The following is a 21378-nucleotide window of genomic DNA, read 5'->3' as shown; positions in this document are numbered from 1 at the left end:
AACGCATTCTCTTCCCTGAAATTTTATTTGTACCCAGGGATTGGCCAATACTGCACTTGCTTCTTGACCTTGTGAAAAACCTTTTTCCTGGTTTCTATGGAGAGGGACTGGGAAGAGGCACTTACTCCAGGGATGTGGATCACTTAAGATTAGGGTCCTGCCTAGGGGGTGGCTGTGTTCCCAGGATCAGGTCTACCAGAAAGTGAGCAGTGGGAAGTTATGAAGTTGGCCCAGGACCACTGAATCTACCTAAAACTGAGGAATCTGGAGGGGCCTTGGTTTGATCCACCGCCCTACTAAGAAGACCCTTTGGGTCAGGGTTCAGATGGTGGCTGGCATTGGTTTTTTCAACAATGAGGGGCAAGTCTACAGATCAGGCATCAGCAGATTTTAATTGTGAAGGGTCAGATGGCAAACAGTTTAGGCTTTATGGGCCAAGAGCAAAATGGAGGAGGACATCACGTAGGTACTTATATAACAAGGGAGAACACAAATTTCCATGTTCTTATCGATAGAATTCAAACTATAACAATAATTGAGTACATTTTATTTTGTAATACACCCTACTAATGAGAAAGGAAATTTTTGGGGGGGGTGGATAATGTTTTTTCTAATTGGGGTTCACAAGCAGTGTACCCTATCATCTCAGAGATTGCAAATGTTCATCTGTAAGAACTATTTTTGCTCACTGATACAAAAACAGGCAGCACATCCTACTAGAGTTGAGCACCAGTCACCTGTGGGGGGTCTGGGGTGTTCAGGTTGAGTGAGGGTCACTACTGGCTACTAGGTACCTCCCTCCCATGGCCTCTTCCCAACACTCTTCCTCTGTGCCAGTGAGGCAGATCAGAAAGGTCCAGATGGCGACCTGGAGCCCTCCCACGGGGCAAAGACCTCTGTTCTTTGCGACCACCCAGAGCCTCTCAACCTCCCACCCTGGGTGTGTGGGCAACCCTTGCCCCCACCCACCTCCAGCACTCCCTCCCTCTCTGACTTCTCCAGCTTCCCCTCCAGTTCCCTCCCTACATCCTCTTCCCCCCTTCCAAATGTCCCCTAGTCCTCTCTCTCCAACACCCCGCGCCTCGCGCCTCCTCCCCCTTCCACTCCTCCCCAACCTCCTCTGGTCTCTTCCTCCTCCCAGTCCCATCTCCCCCACCCCTCCCTCTCCAGCTCCTCCTCTCTTCCAGTCCCTCCCACCCCTCCAGCTCACCCCCAGCTTCTCCTCCTCTTCCAGTTCCTCCTCCCGCTCATCCTCCCTCTCCTCCTCCCACTCCTTCTCCCCCTCCAGCTCCTCTTCCGCTCCTTCTCCCTCCCCAGATCTTCCTCCCTTCCAGCTCCTCCTACCCCTCCAGCTCTCCCTCCAGCTCCTCCCCGTTCAGCTCCTCCTCCCGCCCCCCCTCCTGCTCCCCCTCCTGCTCCTCCTCCCGCTCCTTCTCCCCTCCAGCTCCTCCTCCGCTTCTTTTCCCTCCCCAGGTCTTCCAGCTCCTCCTACCCCTCCAGCTCTCCCTCCAGCTCCTCCTCCCGCCCCTCCTCCCGCTCCTTTTCCCTCTCCAGCTCCTCCTCCCGCTGCTCCTCCGGTCCAGCCGCCCGCCGCGCTTTCCCGCTCCCGCCAGCCGCAGGCGCCGCCAGCCCCGCGCCCCGCCATGCCGAACATCGTGCTGTTCAGCGGCAGCTCGCACCAGGACCTGTCCCAGCGCGTGGCCGACCGGCTGGGCCTGGAACTGGGCAAGGTGGTCACCAAGAAGTTCAGCAACCAGGAGACCAGGTGGGGCCCGCGCGGGTCCCCGGCCCAGGAGGGGCTCGGGGCGCGGGGTGCGTGCCCCGGCGGGGAGAGCCGCCTGCCCGGGACCCCCTCCCGGACCCCCTCCCCGGCCCGGCGCGCTGCCCTTCCGGGGCGGGCCGGCAACCAGAGGCGCCCGCGCCACGGCGGCCCCGCGGCAGCCCGGAAGGGCGAGATCCCGGCGCTCGCCACCCGCGGGGAGAGAGGGCGCCGGCGGCGGAACCCGGGCCCGCGGGTGCTCCCAGGCTGCTCGTCCCGAGCGCCGCGTCCCCTGCACAGCTGAATCCCAGCCCCGGCGTGGTACAGCCCCCAGCCCTGGCCGCACACCGGGGTCACCTGGGGAGGTTTAAAATGCCGGTTCCCAGCCACCAGCACCACCCAGCGGGTCCGATTCAACGGGCTGGGCAACATGTTTTTAAAGCCCCCCCCCCCCCAGGTGACTCTAATGAGCCGCTTGGGTGAAAACCACTGGGCTGATGAGAGGATGTGGTTGTGCAAAAGGTTTTACGGAGTTTGAGAACTCCAAGCACACGTGCTAAGTGTCCCTGTGGTGTTTCTCATTTGTCTGCCTGGATGATGGACTTTCAGCTTCTTGCGAAGTGGGACTGTACTGTGTTCAGTGGCCCCGCCATGGTGTGAGTGTTGATTTCTACTCATTTCTCAAGTCCCCAAGAAGCGCTCGCCTGTGCCCGTCAGCATGGTCAGGTGGGGGGCATCCTCCCACGCTGGGTCAGGGGCTCCTCTTTCCACCTACCTGACTCCACAAAGCTCTCTGAACAGTTTCAAGTGGATTCCTCTCCAACCCCCTCCTTTAAATGTTTAGCACTCTACACAATTAAAGATAATTGTTATATCATTGGCAAAGATCCAGTTCAGCCACCACGTTCAATAGATGGTGCTGGGGCAATGGGACATCCATAAGTGAAAAATATACATATATAAACAAACAAACCTCCATCCATACTTCCCACCATTTACAAGCATTAACTTGAAATGGATCATAGACCTAAATGTAAACTCTGAAACTATAAAACTTCTAGAAGGAAAATAGGAGGAAATCATTGTGACCTTGGGTTAGGCAAAATTTCTTAGATCCCAAGGCATTCTATTAATACATATGAACATGGTCTCCAGTGTGGTCCGGAGTCACGGTGTTTCTTGCCCAGTTGGCTTTTTAGGATATATGGATCCCTTGTGACTTCTTCCAAGTGGTAAATTACAGTTAGGAGGCTCTGGTGATATATAAGTAACGAAATGTGAATGAGTGGTGGGCAGGTTAAAGAATTCAGCTTTATCCAGTTTGATACAGACTTGCTGGAGGATGATCAAGGGCTCTGCAGGACAGGCCTGGGTTTGCGTGGTGCAGGATTTTGCCACTCCTGTTCAAGTTTCAGTGGCTTTAAGAACAGGAAGGGGATAATAGTTTTGTCCAGGTAGTAATGTAGTATAAATTAAAGGAGAGACTTCTGGATGAAGTGGATTTTGAAAGCAAATATATTGCCCTTCTATGTGATCTCAGTGCAGCACAATCCTTTGCTAAAGAGCCTGGTTACTCTAGATCAGAAGTTCATTACTAACTTAATGTCTGTTTCTGCTAAAAATACTGTGTGTACTGTCGTTGGGATAAATTCACTCAGACAATTGAAGTCGAGTTTATACGTTTGTTTTACGTAAAATGCATATTCCAATTTATTTGGTTTTGAGTATTTCATAACTACCACTTGATAATTAGAAACCATGAGGTCTCAAAAATCAATCAGCATAAAATCTGGGAATTTAGGTAAAATAGAAAAAATTGACTTCCCGGTGTTTCTCTTTTTGATGAACTGTACAGATATGGAGTTTGCTTTTATAAAACATGTTTCTCTGGACAAGGTGCTGCCGGTGATCTGGTTTTTACTGTGTGGTCCCGAAGAAGAAACACAGAAGGGCAAAAGGAAGAGTTGAAATGGATTCAGTTCACGTTAGGAGGATCCCTTCCTGAATCTCCTCCTGCTCAGCCAGAACCAGAAATCTGGTTTCCTGTCTTCTGGTCATGCTTCTTCCAGTATTTTAAAATGCTACCTAAGTGGACACAGCACGTTCTAATTTTACCTTCTCATCTCTAAATCATTTCAGATGTGCAGGGAGATGCCTGTCCCAACTTCATTCTTGACCACTGAAATCCTACAATGACTTCTTAGGACAGCACTGGTGATGATGCCTGAAAATCTCTGTTGGAACCTTGTGGCGGCAGTGTCAATAGCTGTGTGGCGAGCCCCAAGGTTCTGGTTGTCTATTGCTATGTGACAGATTGCCACAAAGCTTAAAACAACTGTTTATTTTGATCATAAACCTACAGTTTGGGCAAAGCTAGCAAGGAAGGTTTGTTTCTGCCCTGGGTATTGGCAACTGGGCAGCTAGCAGAGGTTGGAGTAACCACTCCCAAGATGACTCACTCACCTGGCTGGTGAGTTAGCCTGTTGCCTAGAAGCCTGGTTAGGAACCTTGGTTCCTCTTCCCCTGGGTCTCTCCAGGGGTCTGCTTGAGCTTCCTTATAGCATGGAAGCTGGGTTCCAGGAGTTAGTGTCCTAAAAGCTACAAAGTGGAAGGTGCCAGTCTATTAAGGCCTGCCTGGAAGTTGGCACATTGTCACTTCTTTCGCATTCTATTGGAAAAGCAGTCAGAGAGCCCTTCCAGATTGAGCGGGTAGGGAACCTAGGCCTTCCTTCTTGATGAAAGTAGTCTCAACGAGTTTAGGGCCACCTTTTAATTACCACACTCATTCATTATTGAGTCAAACTCTTCAGCCTTCTTATTTGGGGAGGAGTAGAGATCTGCCTTAACAGCCAATGGATGCTACCTTCTATCCCCAGTTTTTAAAAGAAGGTTCTAGGTTTGTTCTAGGTTTAAAAGACCTAGAACATAGATTAGGCGTGATCATCTTTATGAGAAGCAAGAAGAGCTTTGGGAGAAACGTTACAGTGGTGACGGTAGTCCTCTCCTCCCCTGGACATGTAAGGTTTGTCCTCCCTAGTCATATAGGGATTGGGAAAAATACACCATTTGGGGGATAAACAGCCATAAGACCAGGGGTTGGCAAACGTTTTCTTTAAAGGGACAGCTAGTAAATAGATCCGATGTTGCTGGCCACACAGAGTCTCAGTTGCTGCCCCTGCTCTTTTGCCTGTTCTCATCTCCTTTCCCTTAAAATGTAAAAACCATTTGTATTTGTTCCCTCTGATTGCTCAGGTTTACTCAGACTTAGTGACTTAAAACACCACAGTTTTATCTTACAGTTCTATAGATTAGAAGGCCGACATCTGCATTCCTTTATGAAGGTTCTGGAGGAGAAGCCCTTTCCTTGCCTTTTCCAGCTTCTAGAGGCCTCCTACAATCCTCGGCTCAGTTCAAAGCCAGCAACATAGTATCTCTCTGCCCTGCTGCATTCATCACACCTCTTTCTTTGATTCCAACCTTTTCTGTCTCTCTCCCACTTTCAAGGACCCTCGATATCCTCTACTCTTAAGGGCCCGTCTGGATAATCCAGGATAATCTCCTTATTTTAAAGTCAGCTGATTAGCAACTTTAATTCTCTCTGTAAACTTATTTCCCTTTGCCTTATAAACTAATACATTCACAGATTCTGGGGATTAGCAAGTGGAACTTTGGGGGGGGCATCATTCGGCCTCCCACAGCATTCTTAGCTCATGGGCCATACAAAAACAGGCTGCAGGCTCCAGCTGTCAACCTTTGAACTCTACAATTCTGTGATTTCCCAATTTACTTCATCCCACCGTTGAGGGGATGTTCATAAAGGAATTACATGTAGCTCCTTAGAACTTGAAATAGGAAGGTGCACATAGAATTCTGACCCTCTCATCCCAAGATTGGTGTCATACTGTTCCTATCCAGAGCAGAAAACATGCGAGAACATGACCTAATGTTAAAAAAAAAAAAACCTCGATTTTTAGAACATATCAACTCAAAAAAACTTTGTTTTTTTGTCTTCTAATTAGTCTATCTGAAGTTGGGTATAAGCTTCTGTTGTTTCAGATAGACTAACAGATGGTTTCTCAGATGCAGATTTGCTTTAAAATTTTCTTTAGATAATAACTGACTCTTTTTAATAAAACAATTTTATTGCGTATAATAGACTTCTGATAGTTGGAGAAGGGTAATTATTCATGTGCCTCACTTATACTTTTAAAATAAGCTGCATTGTATTTCTTTTTTGGATGAGGCTTTGTTCATTTAGTCAGTGCTACTGTAATGTAGTGTGTTCCTAAAAATCAGCACACCATGCAAAATCGCACAATAGGAACCCCAGGACTTGTGGGGAAAATGGGGCTAGGGGCAAAACACTCACAAAAAGAAGGGAATATCATAGAAACAGTAACACAGTTTTATATATGTTAAATGTTTAAGACATCCATAAATACTACAGTAAATTTGGCACTTACCCTTGAAAAAAGACTGCAGTGTGTTTGTGGAAGTGGGCCTTGGAAGGGTTGCAACTTGCACATTATTGTGAGGTGGTAGACAGGGAGCTATCTGAAATTATACAGAAAGCTAGAACAGCAAATATGGATAGGTGCGGCTTATTGTCCTTGTTAAGTGTTTGTGTGTGCTTAGTATTTCTGAGTGAGTCCATTCAGCTGAGTGCAATTTTCTATAGTCTCAATTTAGGATGAGGGGTCACACATAAACAAATGCAGCATCCATGTTATCCTCAAATAGTTTCTAATTTAGCAGTCATTGGAACAAATTCCCCTCTTCAAAATGAGCATTATAGCAGAGTGGGTCATGTTCTTGGTTCTTAGGCAGTGCTCTGGAAAATTGATTCTCCTGAGAACTTGCCTGAGCATGTGGTGCCATTCCACTTCCTTCTCATGAAGCGCACACTGTGGGGATGGGTTTTCTCTCACAGTGAACACTGACCCCTCCCAACCTTGCATATATAGGATTTGGGCTGCCATTGACTACCTGAGAAGTGGCAGTGTTCTTTAGCACTGGGTCAAGGGCTCTTGCCCCAGAAGGATAATTGGGAGCTCCTGGCTTCCCAGGGCTCGTGCCTAACCAGCTGCATCCTTGCCCTTCGTGCTGTCTCCTCGGGGCCACCATCCTGCATGGGTACCCTCTTGCCCAGGCAGCTACTCCCTTACCTCAATAAGATTCTTGTCCTCTGCTTCTCCCCACCTTGGCCCGGCTCATTGGGGGGCCTCTCTGGGCTTCACGTGGGTACGTGGGGTGTGGCTGAGTGAGACACTGTTTAGCTGGTGACGCTGTGGTAAAAGAGTAGTCCCCTTTACTAATCCTTGCTCCAGTCCTCATTGTACGAATTTGAGAATTGTTTTTTCTTACTATTCTGTGTAAATAAAGCAATGATAGCTTTACTTAAGGTCTTAGGGAAAGGCTTGAACCCTTCAATTGTGTGCTTGTGTTTAAGAAATCACTTAGGAACACAGTCGGCTACGGTGACCTAATTCGTGGCCAATGTCAGCTTATTACATTTAAAACAAAATGAAACAAAACAAGATGTCCAGAGGTAGATGGTGGCTGGTGTTGCATCAGTTACTTAATGTCAGAACCAGAGCCTCTAGGATTCTTTTGGCCTTATCTTCATGGTTATAAGATAGCCACCACAGTTCTGGTACCGCATCTAAGTTCAAACTAGGAAGAAGTGAGGAGGTCAAAAAGGAAATAAGGCATTATTTCATCATCTCAACTCCATCATCTCACTGGAGTTATTCAGTGGTACAGCCCTGGGGTCATGAGACTTCCGCTTCTATTTCATGGACCAGGACTATGTCACATGGCCCCTTGCTTCAAATGAGGCTAAAAATAACAAATTCTTTAGCTTTCTATGTCTCTGTGGTAGATGTTGGCAAGGAAGAAGAGGATTGGAGTGGGTATCAGGTGACTTGTCTTCCCTGTCTGGCATAATCTTGAATTCATGTTTAAAGTCATGTATTTTTCACTGATTTCATAAATTATCGGTCTTTGCTATCACATACTCAGTGTGTCTTGGTGAGCTATATGTTTCCTTAGCAGCTTGGAAATACCTTTTTATGCATTTTTTATTGAGCTTAATCAGGCCTTATAGCCCATTAGTTAAATGAAGAAAAGTCAGTTAAGACAGGGACCACAAAAATCATTACTGCCTTAAATGGCTTACTTTAACTTAAAAAATATAAGTTATGTTCATGCTCTAGTCTTTGGATTTAAGACCAAACACCGTGGTATATTGCTGATTGCAGTTACACATAGCTCATGTTTCTTGCCCATAGCAAATGAGAATTTAAAGATGTATAGGAAGTGTTTAGGGTAGTCTTCCTTTTCCCTCAATCCCCTTAAGGAATTACAACAATAATTATAAATGGCAGTGATGGGTTTTAAAATAAATGTTTTGGTAAGCATTTGTCTCAGCAGATGGGGACAGAAGTATGTGGACACACAAGAAAGCAGGTGAGTTAATTCCAAGAGCTGACTGGGTGGTGGTTAAAAGAGGCTTTACCATACATTGTTCCTAGGCCCTGGAATACTTGCTGTTGCTCTGATGCCTTTCCCTGGGCTCAAAACCATGAGAAATGATTACTCTATGCCTTATTTCAGGTTTTCCAACTTGGTCTGGATCATTTTTTTGTTGAAGGGTGCTACCCTGTGCATTGTAGTCTGTTTAGTAACATCCCTGGCCTCTACCCACTAAATGCCAGTAGCACCCTGGTCATGACTATCAAAAATATTTCCAGAAATTGTCTAATTCCCTGGGGGAAAGGGGGTGCAAAATTACCCCTCTTCCACCATTGAGAACCAGTGTCTTATTTGCATAAAGGATTCATTTTCTAAAATGGCAGCTAGAAGGTTTGAGCACATATCTGTTGGTATTTCCACCAGAGCCAATTTACCAAGCAGAGTGTGGTTGTCAATAGCTTGACTATTATTAGGTTAGATTCTCATGAGGCCCTGGGCATTGAGAAAAGCCTAGATGGAAGTCTAGATCTTGCTTTTCCAAGAGGAAGTGCTTCCTTCTTCCTCCTGTTATTGACCCATAGGCAAGAAAACTGAGTCGCAATCCATGTGGCTGTGTATTAGCATTTAATTGGATAATCTGGTTTAGCAATACCTTCTCTCAAGACTTACTTTCAGGTCCTAGATAACCTATTATGTATTACATCATATAACTCTTCCTGTTTTGGCACATAAATACATAGTTTGGTGTGTAGCATTATATATGTTATACGATCACTTCTACCAACTTTTAAATAAAAGGATGGCATTTGTAAGTGACTCAAAAATATTTTTATAAATATAAAAACCTATACAAGAGTAAAAAGAACAGTATACTTGACCCTCAGGTAGCCAATCCCCCAGCAAGAAAAATGATCAGCTCAGTGGGCAATCATGTTTCAGCTCCATTGCCCCAATTACTCATGCACTCAGCTCTTCAGTTCCCCCACTATTAAATGTGAGCAAACATCTGAGGAAAGACCCTCTGCAAAAGAGAAAAAACAACTTGGAGGAAACAGACTATGAAGAAAGAAAGAAACATTCCTTTTCCTCCCAGAAAAAGGAAAAACAACAACAAAAAACTTCATTAAGATCCTCAAAGAAATAAGAGATTTTACAGCCATCAACAGAAATATATTTAAATAAAGGAAAAACACAAATAAGGATAATCAGAGAACAAGAAAATAATGCTTAGAAATTAAAATGTGATCACTGAAATGAAAACAACAAAGAACTGGCTAGAAGAGTTCAGAATATAAAGTCGAGTAACTTTCAGAAAGTAGACAGAAATGCAGAAAGAGGAAGGAAAAAAGTATGAGATTAAGAGGGTCAGTTTAGCAGATCCAATTGCCAAATAATAGATGTTCCAGAAAGAACAGAGCAAATGGAGGAGAAGAAATCATCACACAAATAGCTCAAGAAAATTTCCCAAGACTGGCAGATTTAAGCTTCCAGATAGAAAGTATTTAACCTAATACCCAGTGCAATGAAGATGCACAACAAAGCAAGCCATTGTGAACTTTCAGAACCCTGAGAACAAAGTGAAGACCCCAAAAGTTTCCAGAGAGAAAAAGCAGGTCTTTTTCTCAGGAATCAGAAGGTCTTTAGACTTATCAATAGCAACTAGATGGCGTTTGAACCAGATGGCATTAGAAACTAGATGGCATTTGAACACTACTTTCATAGTTCTGAAGGAAGAAAATTGTCACCCCAGAATTCTGTACCCAGAAATACAGAAAGTTTCAGACATGTGAGTAGAAAAAAATTAGCTCCTATTTACTCTTTCTCAGGCTATTGGAGGATGCCTACCAGCAAAATGAGGAAGTACACCATGAAAGAGGATGCAGAAAATGGGAAATCTAGTGCAGAACAGGGGTCCCCAGATAGCAGCTGCATGCAGGCAGAAAGATAACCAGCTCAGACAGCTCTGGGAAGGATGTCTGCTGGACAATGAAATTGGTATCATACTTGAGTCCTCTTAAGGAGATTTAGATTGTTTGCCAAGTGTTCAGGGTTGAATTTGCATTCAATAGTTTGAAAACTTAGCAGATAAACAGATAAGACTAATTCCAAGGAAAAACAAAAATTTGCATGTGAAAGGAAAAATTTTAACTTTGTTTACTGCATGGTTCAGCTGTGAACAGCATTTATATCGTTGAAGTATGACAGTATTTGGTTTGAACATCAATCTATATTAGGATGATGGTGGGACAGGGAGGGAAACAGTTAAATCCTCAACTTTCATAATGGGAAATAAATATGTGATGCTGAAAATGAAAAATAAAAACGTAGAACTGAAGTATACTGGCTAGAAGACTTGGAAGTAAATACCAAAAAACTATACAAAGAGTTGAAATTGGTTGCCCCTGGGCGGTTTGTTATAAGCAATCTAGATATACAGCATTGATTAAAAAAAAAAAACTAAATACAATATTATGCAGAAACGAGTTAACACAGCAGGTCCAAGACTGCTCTCCTTAGAAAGGCCTACTACCTGCAAGGTTGGCACTTGGCTGGCAGCTGGGAACTTGGACTTCACAAAGGTTCCCACTATTCCCTGAGTGTCTGTGTCTAAACTGTATAAACAGTGTGGTTTCTGCTGAACACCTGCTTTCCTTTCGGGAGTGTGGAATTTTGGTACCTGTTAGGCAGAGGGTGCCTACGTAAGCGGGCCCCCAGTGAAACCCCTGAGCACTGAGTCTCTAACGAGACGCCCTGGTGGACAATATTTCACACATGTTGTCACCATTCAGTGCCGGAGGAATTGAGTGGATCTGTTTGACTCCACTGGGAGAGGACTCTTAGAAGCTTCCGCTGGCTTTTCTCCAGACCTGGCCCCATGTCCTTTTTCCTGCTGCTGACTCTGTTCTGTGTCTTCTCACTGTAATAAATCGTATCCATGAGTATGACTATTTGTGGAGACTTCAGAAACCTCTTCGTAAAATCATCAGACCTGGGCATAGTCTTGCCACCCCTGTCCCTGCCCTAAGCCGCAAATGTACTTTAATATCCACTGCTGGGATCCTTGTTTTTCTAGCGTGGAGATCGGCGAAAGCGTGAGAGGCGAGGACGTCTATATCATTCAGAGCGGCTGCGGCGAGATCAATGACAACCTCATGGAACTCCTCATCATGATCAACGCCTGCAAGATCGCCTCGTCGTCCAGGGTGACGGCCGTCATCCCGTGTTTTCCCTACGCCCGGCAAGATAAAAAAGACAAGGTATGGGGTGTGTCCTGTTCGAAAAACCTGCGCCAGGTTTATGTCTACGTTTTTCCTTTCACTTATTGCCTCGGTTCGAATAGCAAGGAATATTCGATGAAAATAGACTTTTTGATCTTGTCTTTTTCAGTGATTTGTCTTTTTTTAATATATATTTTTATTTGGAAATCTTCACACACATACAATCCATCCATAGTATATAATCAATGAGTGGCTCACAATAGCATCACATAGTTGTGCATTCATCACCATGATCACTTTTAGAACATTTGCATCACTCAAAATAAGCAATAAAAGAAAAAACTCATATATTCCATACCGCCTACCTCTCCCTTTCATTGACCACTAGTATTTCAATCTACCCATTTTTTTTACCCCTTATCCCCCCCATCCCTATTATTTCTTTATTTTTTATCCTTATTTTTTTTTACTCATCTGTCCATGCCTTGGATAAAAGGAGCATTAGACATAAGGTTTTCACAAAGCGAAAACAAAGTGATTTTCTTTGAACCAGCCATAACATTAAGTTAATGTTTGTAGAAATGGAAATATCAAGCAGGCCTGCTGCTTTTTAAAACAAACCAAAACCAGGCGGGCCACAGTGGTTCAGCAGGCCGAGTACTTGCCTGCCGTGCTGGGGACCTGGGTTTGAGTCCGGTGCCTGCCCATGCAAAAAAAAAAAAAGAAACCAAAACCAACCATATTTTTACAGGTCTTAAAATACCATTATTGTCCTTGTGGTGATGGGACCATTGTGGATCTGTGACCATGGTAGTGAACACGTGACCCTAAAAGTGATAAAACTACACAGACCTAAACACACACACACACATCAACGAGTGCAAATAAAACTGGGGAGGTCTGAATGAGCTCAGTGGATGGTATCAATGTCAGTGTCATTGTTGTGATATTGTACTATCATTGTGCAAGATGTTACCATTGGGGGAAACTGGGTAGAAGGTACAAAGCTCACTCTGTTGTTTCTTACAACTGCATGTGAATCGCTATCTCAAAATAAAAAGTAAAACTTGCAAAATACCATTATTTTTAACCTTTCAATGAGAATGAAGTTAATATTCTCTTCGCAACATTAGCACTTAAAAGGTTCTGTGAGTTTCTAGAAGAAATTGAAAAAGATATGGTCTTTGCCTTCCAGGTAAATCAGAGAAGTTGGAGTTCAAGGGAAATTCTAAAGGGGATCAGCTCTAAGCCATTATTTCTGCTACATCTCTTATGAATAGATGTCCAATCCAATTCTGCGTGATGTGTAACTAATTGTGAGAAGGGTCTCCCTCCCCTTGTATGCCTCCATTTATCTCCCTTGTTTATTTTCTGAAATAATACACAACACAATCTCCTCAGATCAGAAAAAAAAAGCCCTTTGTAAACATGAATTCATATACCAAGAGCTTCCTAAATTTTGAATCCCAGCTTCTTCAGATGGGGATTCCAGACCTCACACTGAACACAAGCATCAGTTAATTTCTTGTTAAAAATTTGCTCTGCAGGGTTGCATCCGGCACTCATCATGTACAGATTAGAAGGGGTTAGCAAATTTTCTGCAAAGGGCCACATGGTCTCTGTCCCAACTACTCAATTCCAATTGTAGTACAAAAGCAGCCACAGATGATATGAAAATGAATAGGTATGGTTATGTTTCTGTGAAACCTTATTTCTGGATACTGAAATCTGAATTTCATTTAATTCAGGTGTCATGACATTTCATTCTTTTGACTTTTTCCTCCCAACTATTAAAAAGTATGAAAACCTTTCTTGGTTTGTGAGCAGTACTACAAGTGGCTGACCAGATCTGGCTTGTGGGTCACAGTTTGCCAATGCCTAGATAAGAGCATTGACTGTGTGTGTGTGTGTCTGTCTGTCACTTAGTGACTTAACTTTAGCTTTTGGGCACCTAAAACCTCCGGTCACACCTAATGCTGTAAAGTCCGGTCCTCCTGCTTACTCTGCATTTTTTTTCTAAGTAAAGTTGACTTGAAAATTATATTTATAAATTTCAATTTACTTATTTTGTTCCATCCTTACGGTCCATTGTCTTAGCAATCCCTCCCCTCCATGCCTTACCACAAGATTGATTGGTCTCCCCATCCTTGTCTACACTGTAAAGGAGCTAATATTCTGCTGCTACTTCGGTTTCACGTGGCAAGAAGTTTCCTACATTCTCACACCAGAACCATTTTCTTAATCGAGTGCTCCTCTGTCACCAATAGGGTTTGCACTTTGTGTATGGCTCTGAGAAAGGTGATACACATAGTTGCTTATCCGTGTCTCCTCTTCAGAAAATTACTCCTTTATCCCTCAGAAAACTGCTCCATTTATCATTACGTGGCCCATTGCCCACCGTTTGGTTCCATTTTGACTGATATTAATCTTGAGAAGCCTACTTTTTTTGTATTCAATTTGTAGTTTACCTCTTGTTCTGAGGCTACAGCTTCATACTTTGATTCTTCTTTTTATCTATAATGAAGTCTTTGTTATATAGAGAAACAGCCGTCTGTCCACCAACCTTATGTGGGTCACTCTTGCATGCTGCAGGGGGCGGGACAGCCCTCCTGGCCTCTGTCCTCTAAATGCCAGCAGTGCCCCCAGCTGCTGTGCTAACAAAAAGAGCCTTGCAGATTTCTTAAAGCCCCACTGGGTTTAGCCATTCTGTAGAATCACACTGTCCAACTTAGCTATTTACCCATTTTCCTAGGGTCAGACATTTAGATGTGTTTTCCAGTTTCAGCCATTCCAAACGTTTTTTTTTTTCTTCCTTTCAACCTGCTTCATTCCTTCTGGAAGCTCTAGGAAAGAATCCTTTCCTTGCCTCTCCTGATTTCTGGTGGCTGCTGGCATTCCTTAGCTTGAGGCGGTGTAATTCCAGTCTTGGCTTCTGTCTTCATGTAGTCTTCTCTTCATATGGTCAGTTTTCTTAGAAGAAAAATTCTTCTCCTAGTCTACAGGAGGAGGTCTCGGCAGCCCTCTCAGAATCTCTATTGTCCTCTTTCCTTCCCTTGATTGCACTGTGCTATTTAATGCACAAGGAAATGTTCATTCCATATATATAGAATGACCTGCAAAGAAGCCCAGAAAAAGCTAGGACCTTTTAATCATGTGCAAAGCTGGCTTCATCTTCTTTCATCTTACTACCTTTCAAGCAAGCTCTGCACATAAGTAATTGTTATTTCTGGTTTTTATTTTTATGTGCAAGAAACCAGGGAGAAGTTCTAACAGTGAAGCAAGAGTTTCATAAATTAGGACACTTCAGTGCAATATGACATGAATATGGAAAATTGATGCAGACAATGTTAATCGTAAAAGACATGGTGTAGAAGTAGTCTGAGTTCTGTGATCGCAGCTTTGGAATCAAATGGACTTTGATTGGAGTTCTAGCTCTGCTATTTATTCAGTTTGTCCTTTGTAAAAGTTACTTAAACTGTATCTTTAGTTTTCTTATCAGTAAAATACAGACAGTATTAGATACTATTTATAAAGTATCTAGCATATAATATAGGAGTGGACATACTTTTTCTGAAAAAAGCCAGTTGTTAAATATTTTAGGCTTTGTGGACCAGATGCTCTGACTTCACAACTACTCAGTTCCATGGTTTTAGTGTGAACGCCACCCTAGCCCATATGGAAGTGAATGAGCATGGCCGGATGCCAAGAAATCTTCATTTATGGACACTGAAATCTGAATTTCATATAACTTTTACATTGCAAACTGTTCTTTTGATTGCTTTTCAACCATTTAAAATGTAGAAAGCCAGCCTTAGCTCACAGGTCGTATAAAAACAGGTGGTGGGCCAGATTAGGCCCTTGGGCCATAGTTTACCATCCCTGTATGCTGTAGATGCCCAATAATTGCTAATTCCCTTCTCTGGTGAAAACGGTGTGCTGTGTGCAAGGCTGGAAACAATTACTTTTGAAGGGAGTAAAGGACTTGGACCTTTGGGATTTACTTTCTTCTTTCAAAAGCATTTTCAATATTATGTTCTCTTTTCAATGATAAAGGTTTTGTTTTGCTTTTTCTTTTTAAAACCAGAGAAACTGAGGACAGTTGTCCTGACATGAATTTCTACAGCCCTGTGACTTTATTTAAAGCTTGCCAAATTTATGCTTTTGGCAGGGAGGCATTTGGTACATTAAAAATAAAGACACTGGACTAGCCAAAGTGTCTTTATCATGATTGGGATGATGTGCAAAACTGTTTGCCCTTTATACATTTTTCATTAGGGGAATCTAATGTTTCATTTTTAAGTACTGTATTTAGTTTTATCTTTGTTGAAATGCTGTACCAATTTTGCTCTCTATAGGCTATAAAAGTCAATTAATTGTCCCTCTCTCTCTACAAGATTCAGTTGGGTGTCGAGCCAAACCAGGAAACGCCATACAAAAACCAAATTTGTAAACAAGGTCTGAAGAAGAAAATCAGAAAGTATGAATTTAGAAATTACTCCTGCACTTTGGATCCCAGAAGTAAGAAACACTTGATGCCAGTGAAGAGAAATAAGAATGTAGGGATCTTTGTACCAGTTGCAAAAGTATTCAAAGAGCCTGAAAAGAATGAGCATTGTGACTTGGATTCTGTTATGAGGAAGTTGTGGAACATCTTCTAAATCAGTGAGGCCAGTGACTAAACCTTAGAAACTTGATGATATAGAGATTCTGTTACTAAATATTTATTGAAGAACTACCATATACACGGGATAGAGCTTTGTGCTACAGATGATGTGAAAATCAACAAAACCAAGTCTTGTCCTTGAGGAGAGTAGAGTCTAACTGTAAACATATATCTTCTAACATCGATTTTTCAGCAGGCATCACAGAGCAGTCCCAAATGGTAGGGTACAAATGATCAGTTAATGCTGTGTCACTTTAGAGAGGAAAGGTGATTTCCCTCTGGAATTCTCAGAGTGTTTTAAACTTGGGTGATCTGAACCAGAGCTGGAAGATCAAACACGTTGAGTTGGCAGAACTGGGGATGGAGAGGGGACGAGGCGTGCATGTGGGTAGGGATGCGTTGAGAGGTGGTAAGGTTTCAAGTCTTCTCTAGAAGAGTGGAGAGCACACCTAGTGCAGTCTGCAATGAGGTTCCCTGTAGCAGAGGGCCTGGGAGAACAGATCTCAGTAGGCTAGAGCCAGGCAAGTCCTAAGGGGTTTGGATGGTAGTAAAGCTGAAAAAATGTGGTTTTATCCCAAAGGCATCATGGGATGTAGAACAGAGGAGTTATACAATATGGGTTACTAGAGTAGACTGAAAAATTAACTTAAAAAAAATTAGAGGGCAGGCCATGGTGGCTCAGCAGGCAGAGTACTTGCCTGCCATGCTAGAGACCCAGGTTCGATTCCCAGTACCTACCCATGCAAAAAAATTTAAAAATATTTCCCCATAATCTCACTTCATAAAAATATCTACTGTTAGCATTCTGGCATATTTTCTCATTCTTTCCTTGTGTGTTAAAATACATATATATGTTTTGGGATTTCCTATGTATATTTAAGTGTTTATATGGTATCTGTTGGTCCTCCACCAATTTCCAATGTCAAACATGTTGTCTGGCAATAGCAGACAGTCAATAAGTATTTTTTTTAATCTTTAAATTTTTTTTTAAACATAGCAACATACAAACATGAACATTCTTACCATATGATCATTCCATTCTTGGTATATAATCAATAACTCACAATATCATACAATATCAACAATATAGTTGCATATTCATCACCATGATCATTTTTTAGAACATTTACATCAATTCAGAAATAGAAATAAAAAGAAAAATCTCAAACATACCATACCCCTTACCCCTCCCTCTCACTGACTACTAGTATTTCCATCTACCCAATATATTTTAGTCTTTGTTTCCCCTATTTTTTTCTATACCCCTTATCACTCCCTTTCATTGATCATTAGCATTTCAATCTACTAAATTTATTTTAACATTTGTTCCTCCATTATTTATTTTTAATCCATATGTTTTACTCGTCTGTCCATACCATAGATAAAAGGAGCATCAGGCACAGGGTTTTCACAATCACACAGTCACACTGCGAAAGCTACATCATTATGCAATCATCTTCAAGAAACATGGCTATTGGGACACAGCTCTATATTTCAAGCACTTCCCTCCAGCCTCTCCAATATACCTTAACTAAAAAGATGATATCTATATAATGCGTAAGAATAACCTCCAGGATAACCTCTTGACTCTGTTTGAAATCTCACTGCCATTGACACTTTATTTTGTCTCATTTCTCTCTTCCCTCTTTTGGTTTAGAAGGTTTTCTCAGTCCCTTGTTGCTGAGTCTCAGCTCATTCTAGGATTTCTGTCCCACATTACCAGGAAGGTTTACACCCCTGGGAGTCATGTCGCATGTAGACAGGGGGAGGGCAGTGAGTTTGCTTGTCATGTTGGCCAAGAGAGAGAGGCCACATCTGAGCAACAAAAGAGGTTCTCTGGGGTGACTCTTAGGCCTAATTTTAAGTAGGCTTAGCCTATCCTTTGCAGGGATAAGTTTCATAGGAACAAACCCCAAGATTGAGGGCTTAGCCTATTGCTTTGGTTGTCCCCACTGCTTGTGAGAATATCAGGAATTCTCCATATGGGGAAGTTGAATTTTCCCCCTTTCTCACCATCCCGCCAAGGGGACTTTGCAAATACTTTTTTATTCCCTGTTCAAATCACTCTGGGATTTATTGGGGCATCACTCTGGACAAACCTACAAAATCTCATGCCCTACTCAAGGTTCTGTGTACTTATGATGCTCAATTAAACTGTCCACGTAAGTTATATTAGGAAATGCACTAGTCAAATTATAAATTTTGTACCAAATAAACATTTGATCAATAAGTATTTTGATTGTTAGAAATGAAACGAATAGTTCTCTTTTGTTATTGCTAAGTATGTGAATTTTCTTGTCATGCTTAATTAATATTTCCTAGTGGTTTATCTTTCTCATAAGCGTCCTGGATAGCAGAATTAATGTCCACCTTTTTCCTTCCCTCTCCCTCTTATAAAATCCAAATCTTTTATATTTTAGAGCCGTGCCCCAATTTCTGCAAAACTTGTGGCCAATATGCTTTCAGTCGCCGGGGCGGATCACATCATCACCATGGACCTGCACGCCTCTCAGATACAGGTATCTATCGGACTTCCTGCTCCTGGCTGTGATCAGGGGCTGAAGGCCAGTATTTAAATCCTAATTCTCTCTCTCTGTGTCTCAAGGTAAATACTTGTAGAAAGAATTTCTCATGTTTGAATCTGTCTGTGATTCCTGACTGGGATTTGGAGCTTTACTGAGTTTAGAAATAAAATTTAATGACTCTGTGGCCTATTTGCATTTCCATGCTCCCAATCATTTTTGGAGGCATGGGAATGGTTTCTTGGTAGTAAGCTCTAAATAAATTCCATCTCAATTTCTAGAAGATAATTTGAATGACAGAGTTGATGGTCTTCCACCCCTTCACAACCTATTTCCCTCACATGAAAAACAGACCAAATTATACCGGACCCACTTTGTGATGCATAGTGAATGTACAGTACTTGGTTTATAATGGTGCTTTAGAAACAACCTCAACCTCTCTTCTTCCCCAGTGTCCTGCAAAACCATTCTGTTCTTTCTCACAATACAGGAAGTGAGAAGAAAAGAGGAAGAGCCACAAGCATAAAAAACTAGACTAAAATGTACTTCTGGAACATATCTGTCTTTGTGTTTAATTCTGTTAACATTAAGAAAAGGGAGTCTATTATAAAAGCTCCTTTTGAATAAAGACTTCAAATTTAATTGAAGAAAAGAGAGTATCTTAAAAAAAAAAAAAGAAAACCCTGCCATATGACGTGCACTTCTCCCCATAGGGATTCTTTGATATTCCTGTGGATAACTTATACGCAGAGCCTGCGGTTCTGCAGTGGATCCGGGAAAACATCACTGAATGGAGGAATTGCATTATCGTTTCACCCGATGCAGGGGGAGCCAAAAGGTATGTCGCAAGCTAAACAATACAGATTTCTGGCCTGGAGTTTGAATTTTCCTTTTTCTATGCATTAGAGAAGGAAGTGTATTTTAAATTACTTAATACTTTATTTTTACAAATGACTACAGGCTTTACTTCCAGAGCAGAGACTTGTCATCTTTATTAACATTTCATCATTCAAGAAAGAATGTATATATTTCTTTTCCGCAAATAATTGGTATGGTTTGGAAACTTTTTTTTTTCATTCTGATTTTAAAAGTAATGAACCTAATTGGCAAATGACACTTTTAATAACGTCACAGTTGACTTAGCATAGTCCTTCCTACTACAGACACTGGGAAGCGGTAGCCAAAATAGAATAAAATTTAAAAAAGAAATCTATCAACACAGAGCACCAAGAAAGAAAGGGAAATATTTGAGACCAAGAATAAAGAAGGGGTCAAAAGCCATGCTAGGCATGGGGTGAGTGTCAGATCTGGGAAGAGACTAGCGGCTTGGGCATTAACACCACGGAGGGCCCTCCATAGAAGGAAGATGAAAGCGAGACCTCTACCCACCAGCCCAGGGAGAGCCAAGAAGCCTGTCTGTATCTGGACCCTTGGATGGGAGGAGGCAGTATTCACCCATGAGAAAGTGAATTCCAGAACCTGCCCACGTGTAGAAGTGCAGTGGGATGCATGCTGCCCCCATGGGGCGGAATTCCCTAGGCTGTGAAAGATAACCGAGAATTGGTCCTGGCTGCAGAGCCATTTCAGAGGGAAGGGTTTCACAACCCCAGCGGCTCCGTAAGCACTCCCTGCTGCAGCTGACCTGATGAGCCAAAGTTAGAAAGCAAAGAGGAAACAACACACCCTGAGCTGGAGTCCACAGATAGCAGGGGAGCAGGCAGCCAATATGTTGGGATGAAGAAGTGATTTGCTGGACTATAAGTAAGTTTAGGGGGAAAAAAACACAAAACACTAAGGAAGAGAAAGGAATTTTTTTTTGTACATGGTACTCAAAGGCTCACGATTGAGGAATGCTGAATGACATAAGGAAATGATTCTGAGCAGCAAGTCTAAGGGGCTTTGCAAAGAGAATCAAGAAATTAATAAGCAATCAGAGCACATGGTGTTCAGAATCAAGGATCAAGGTAATAAGGGAATGCTGAGTAGAGCTTACTGCCGAGTAACTCAAAGTAACCTTCAAGAACTTTGCAACTGGTGTCTGTAAAGAAAATAAAAAAGGAATGGAACTTTCATGCCCAGATAAGACATCCAGAAGGAAGGGAGATGAAACAGAGCCATCTTCCTACCAGCCCAGGGAGAAAGCCAAGAAGCTTGTGCACATGGGCTAAGGGTGGCGAGTGGCCGCTGAGCTTTGCAACTTCTTTAAAATGCAATTTCCCGTCCCTCATTTGGTACCCTCATCCACCTGCAGCCTAGTTGAGGCCTCTGAAGCAAGTTGAAAAGCTTACAAGGAGCCTAGAGAGCTGTCATCAAGCCCATGCAGGAAAGCAGAGGTCATGATTCTTAGAGGAGCCCTGTTCTGTTTTAAGATTCTGTCTAACAGGCAAGCTGGCTTAGTTTCCCAGCACTAGGTAGAGAAGGAAGAACACGATGCAGCTGGGAGAAGAGCCTCTGACAGCAGCAGGAAGTGGTCGTCAATAGGAAGGAGACACAGATACATGAAAGACAGAAGGAGAAACTGAACTTGAAAAGACTGCAGGAAGGCAGCAATGAGTTAGAGTGGCTCTGGGTTATAGCAGTTTACAGTGCGTGATTTTCTCCACAGTGCCCTCAACCAGGAAGCAATGTCCTGCCTAAGGAAGGAGGGGAATGCAAAAAACACACTGGGGTAGTTTCTACTGAAAATGCATGCGGTCTGCTTGGAAACTTCCTTAAATTACATGGTGGAATCTGTACTCAAAA

General features: G+C 42.7%; 1 protein-coding gene across 1 annotated transcript in view; it reads left to right on the top strand.

Moving 5' to 3' along the window:
- Positions 1 to 1482: 1482 nt before the first annotated feature.
- PRPS2 (phosphoribosyl pyrophosphate synthetase 2) overlaps positions 1483 to 21378 on the top strand; it is a 39304-nt gene continuing 19408 nt past the window's right edge. The window contains exons 1-4 of the mRNA XM_077145709.1: positions 1483 to 1765; positions 11307 to 11490; positions 18535 to 18633; positions 19350 to 19474. Of these exons, the coding sequence (XP_077001824.1) occupies positions 1644 to 1765; positions 11307 to 11490; positions 18535 to 18633; positions 19350 to 19474 (530 nt within the window). The 5' untranslated portion in view covers positions 1483 to 1643. The remainder of the gene's footprint in view (positions 1766 to 11306; positions 11491 to 18534; positions 18634 to 19349; positions 19475 to 21378) is intronic.

The sequence above is a fragment of the Tamandua tetradactyla genome, chromosome X, assembly GCF_023851605.1.
Source record: "Tamandua tetradactyla isolate mTamTet1 chromosome X, mTamTet1.pri, whole genome shotgun sequence".
In the NCBI taxonomy this organism is placed as follows: Eukaryota; Metazoa; Chordata; class Mammalia; order Pilosa; family Myrmecophagidae; genus Tamandua; species Tamandua tetradactyla.
The sequence above is the reverse complement of the archived record's forward strand: the minus strand, read 5'-3'. Positions and strand labels throughout refer to the sequence as shown.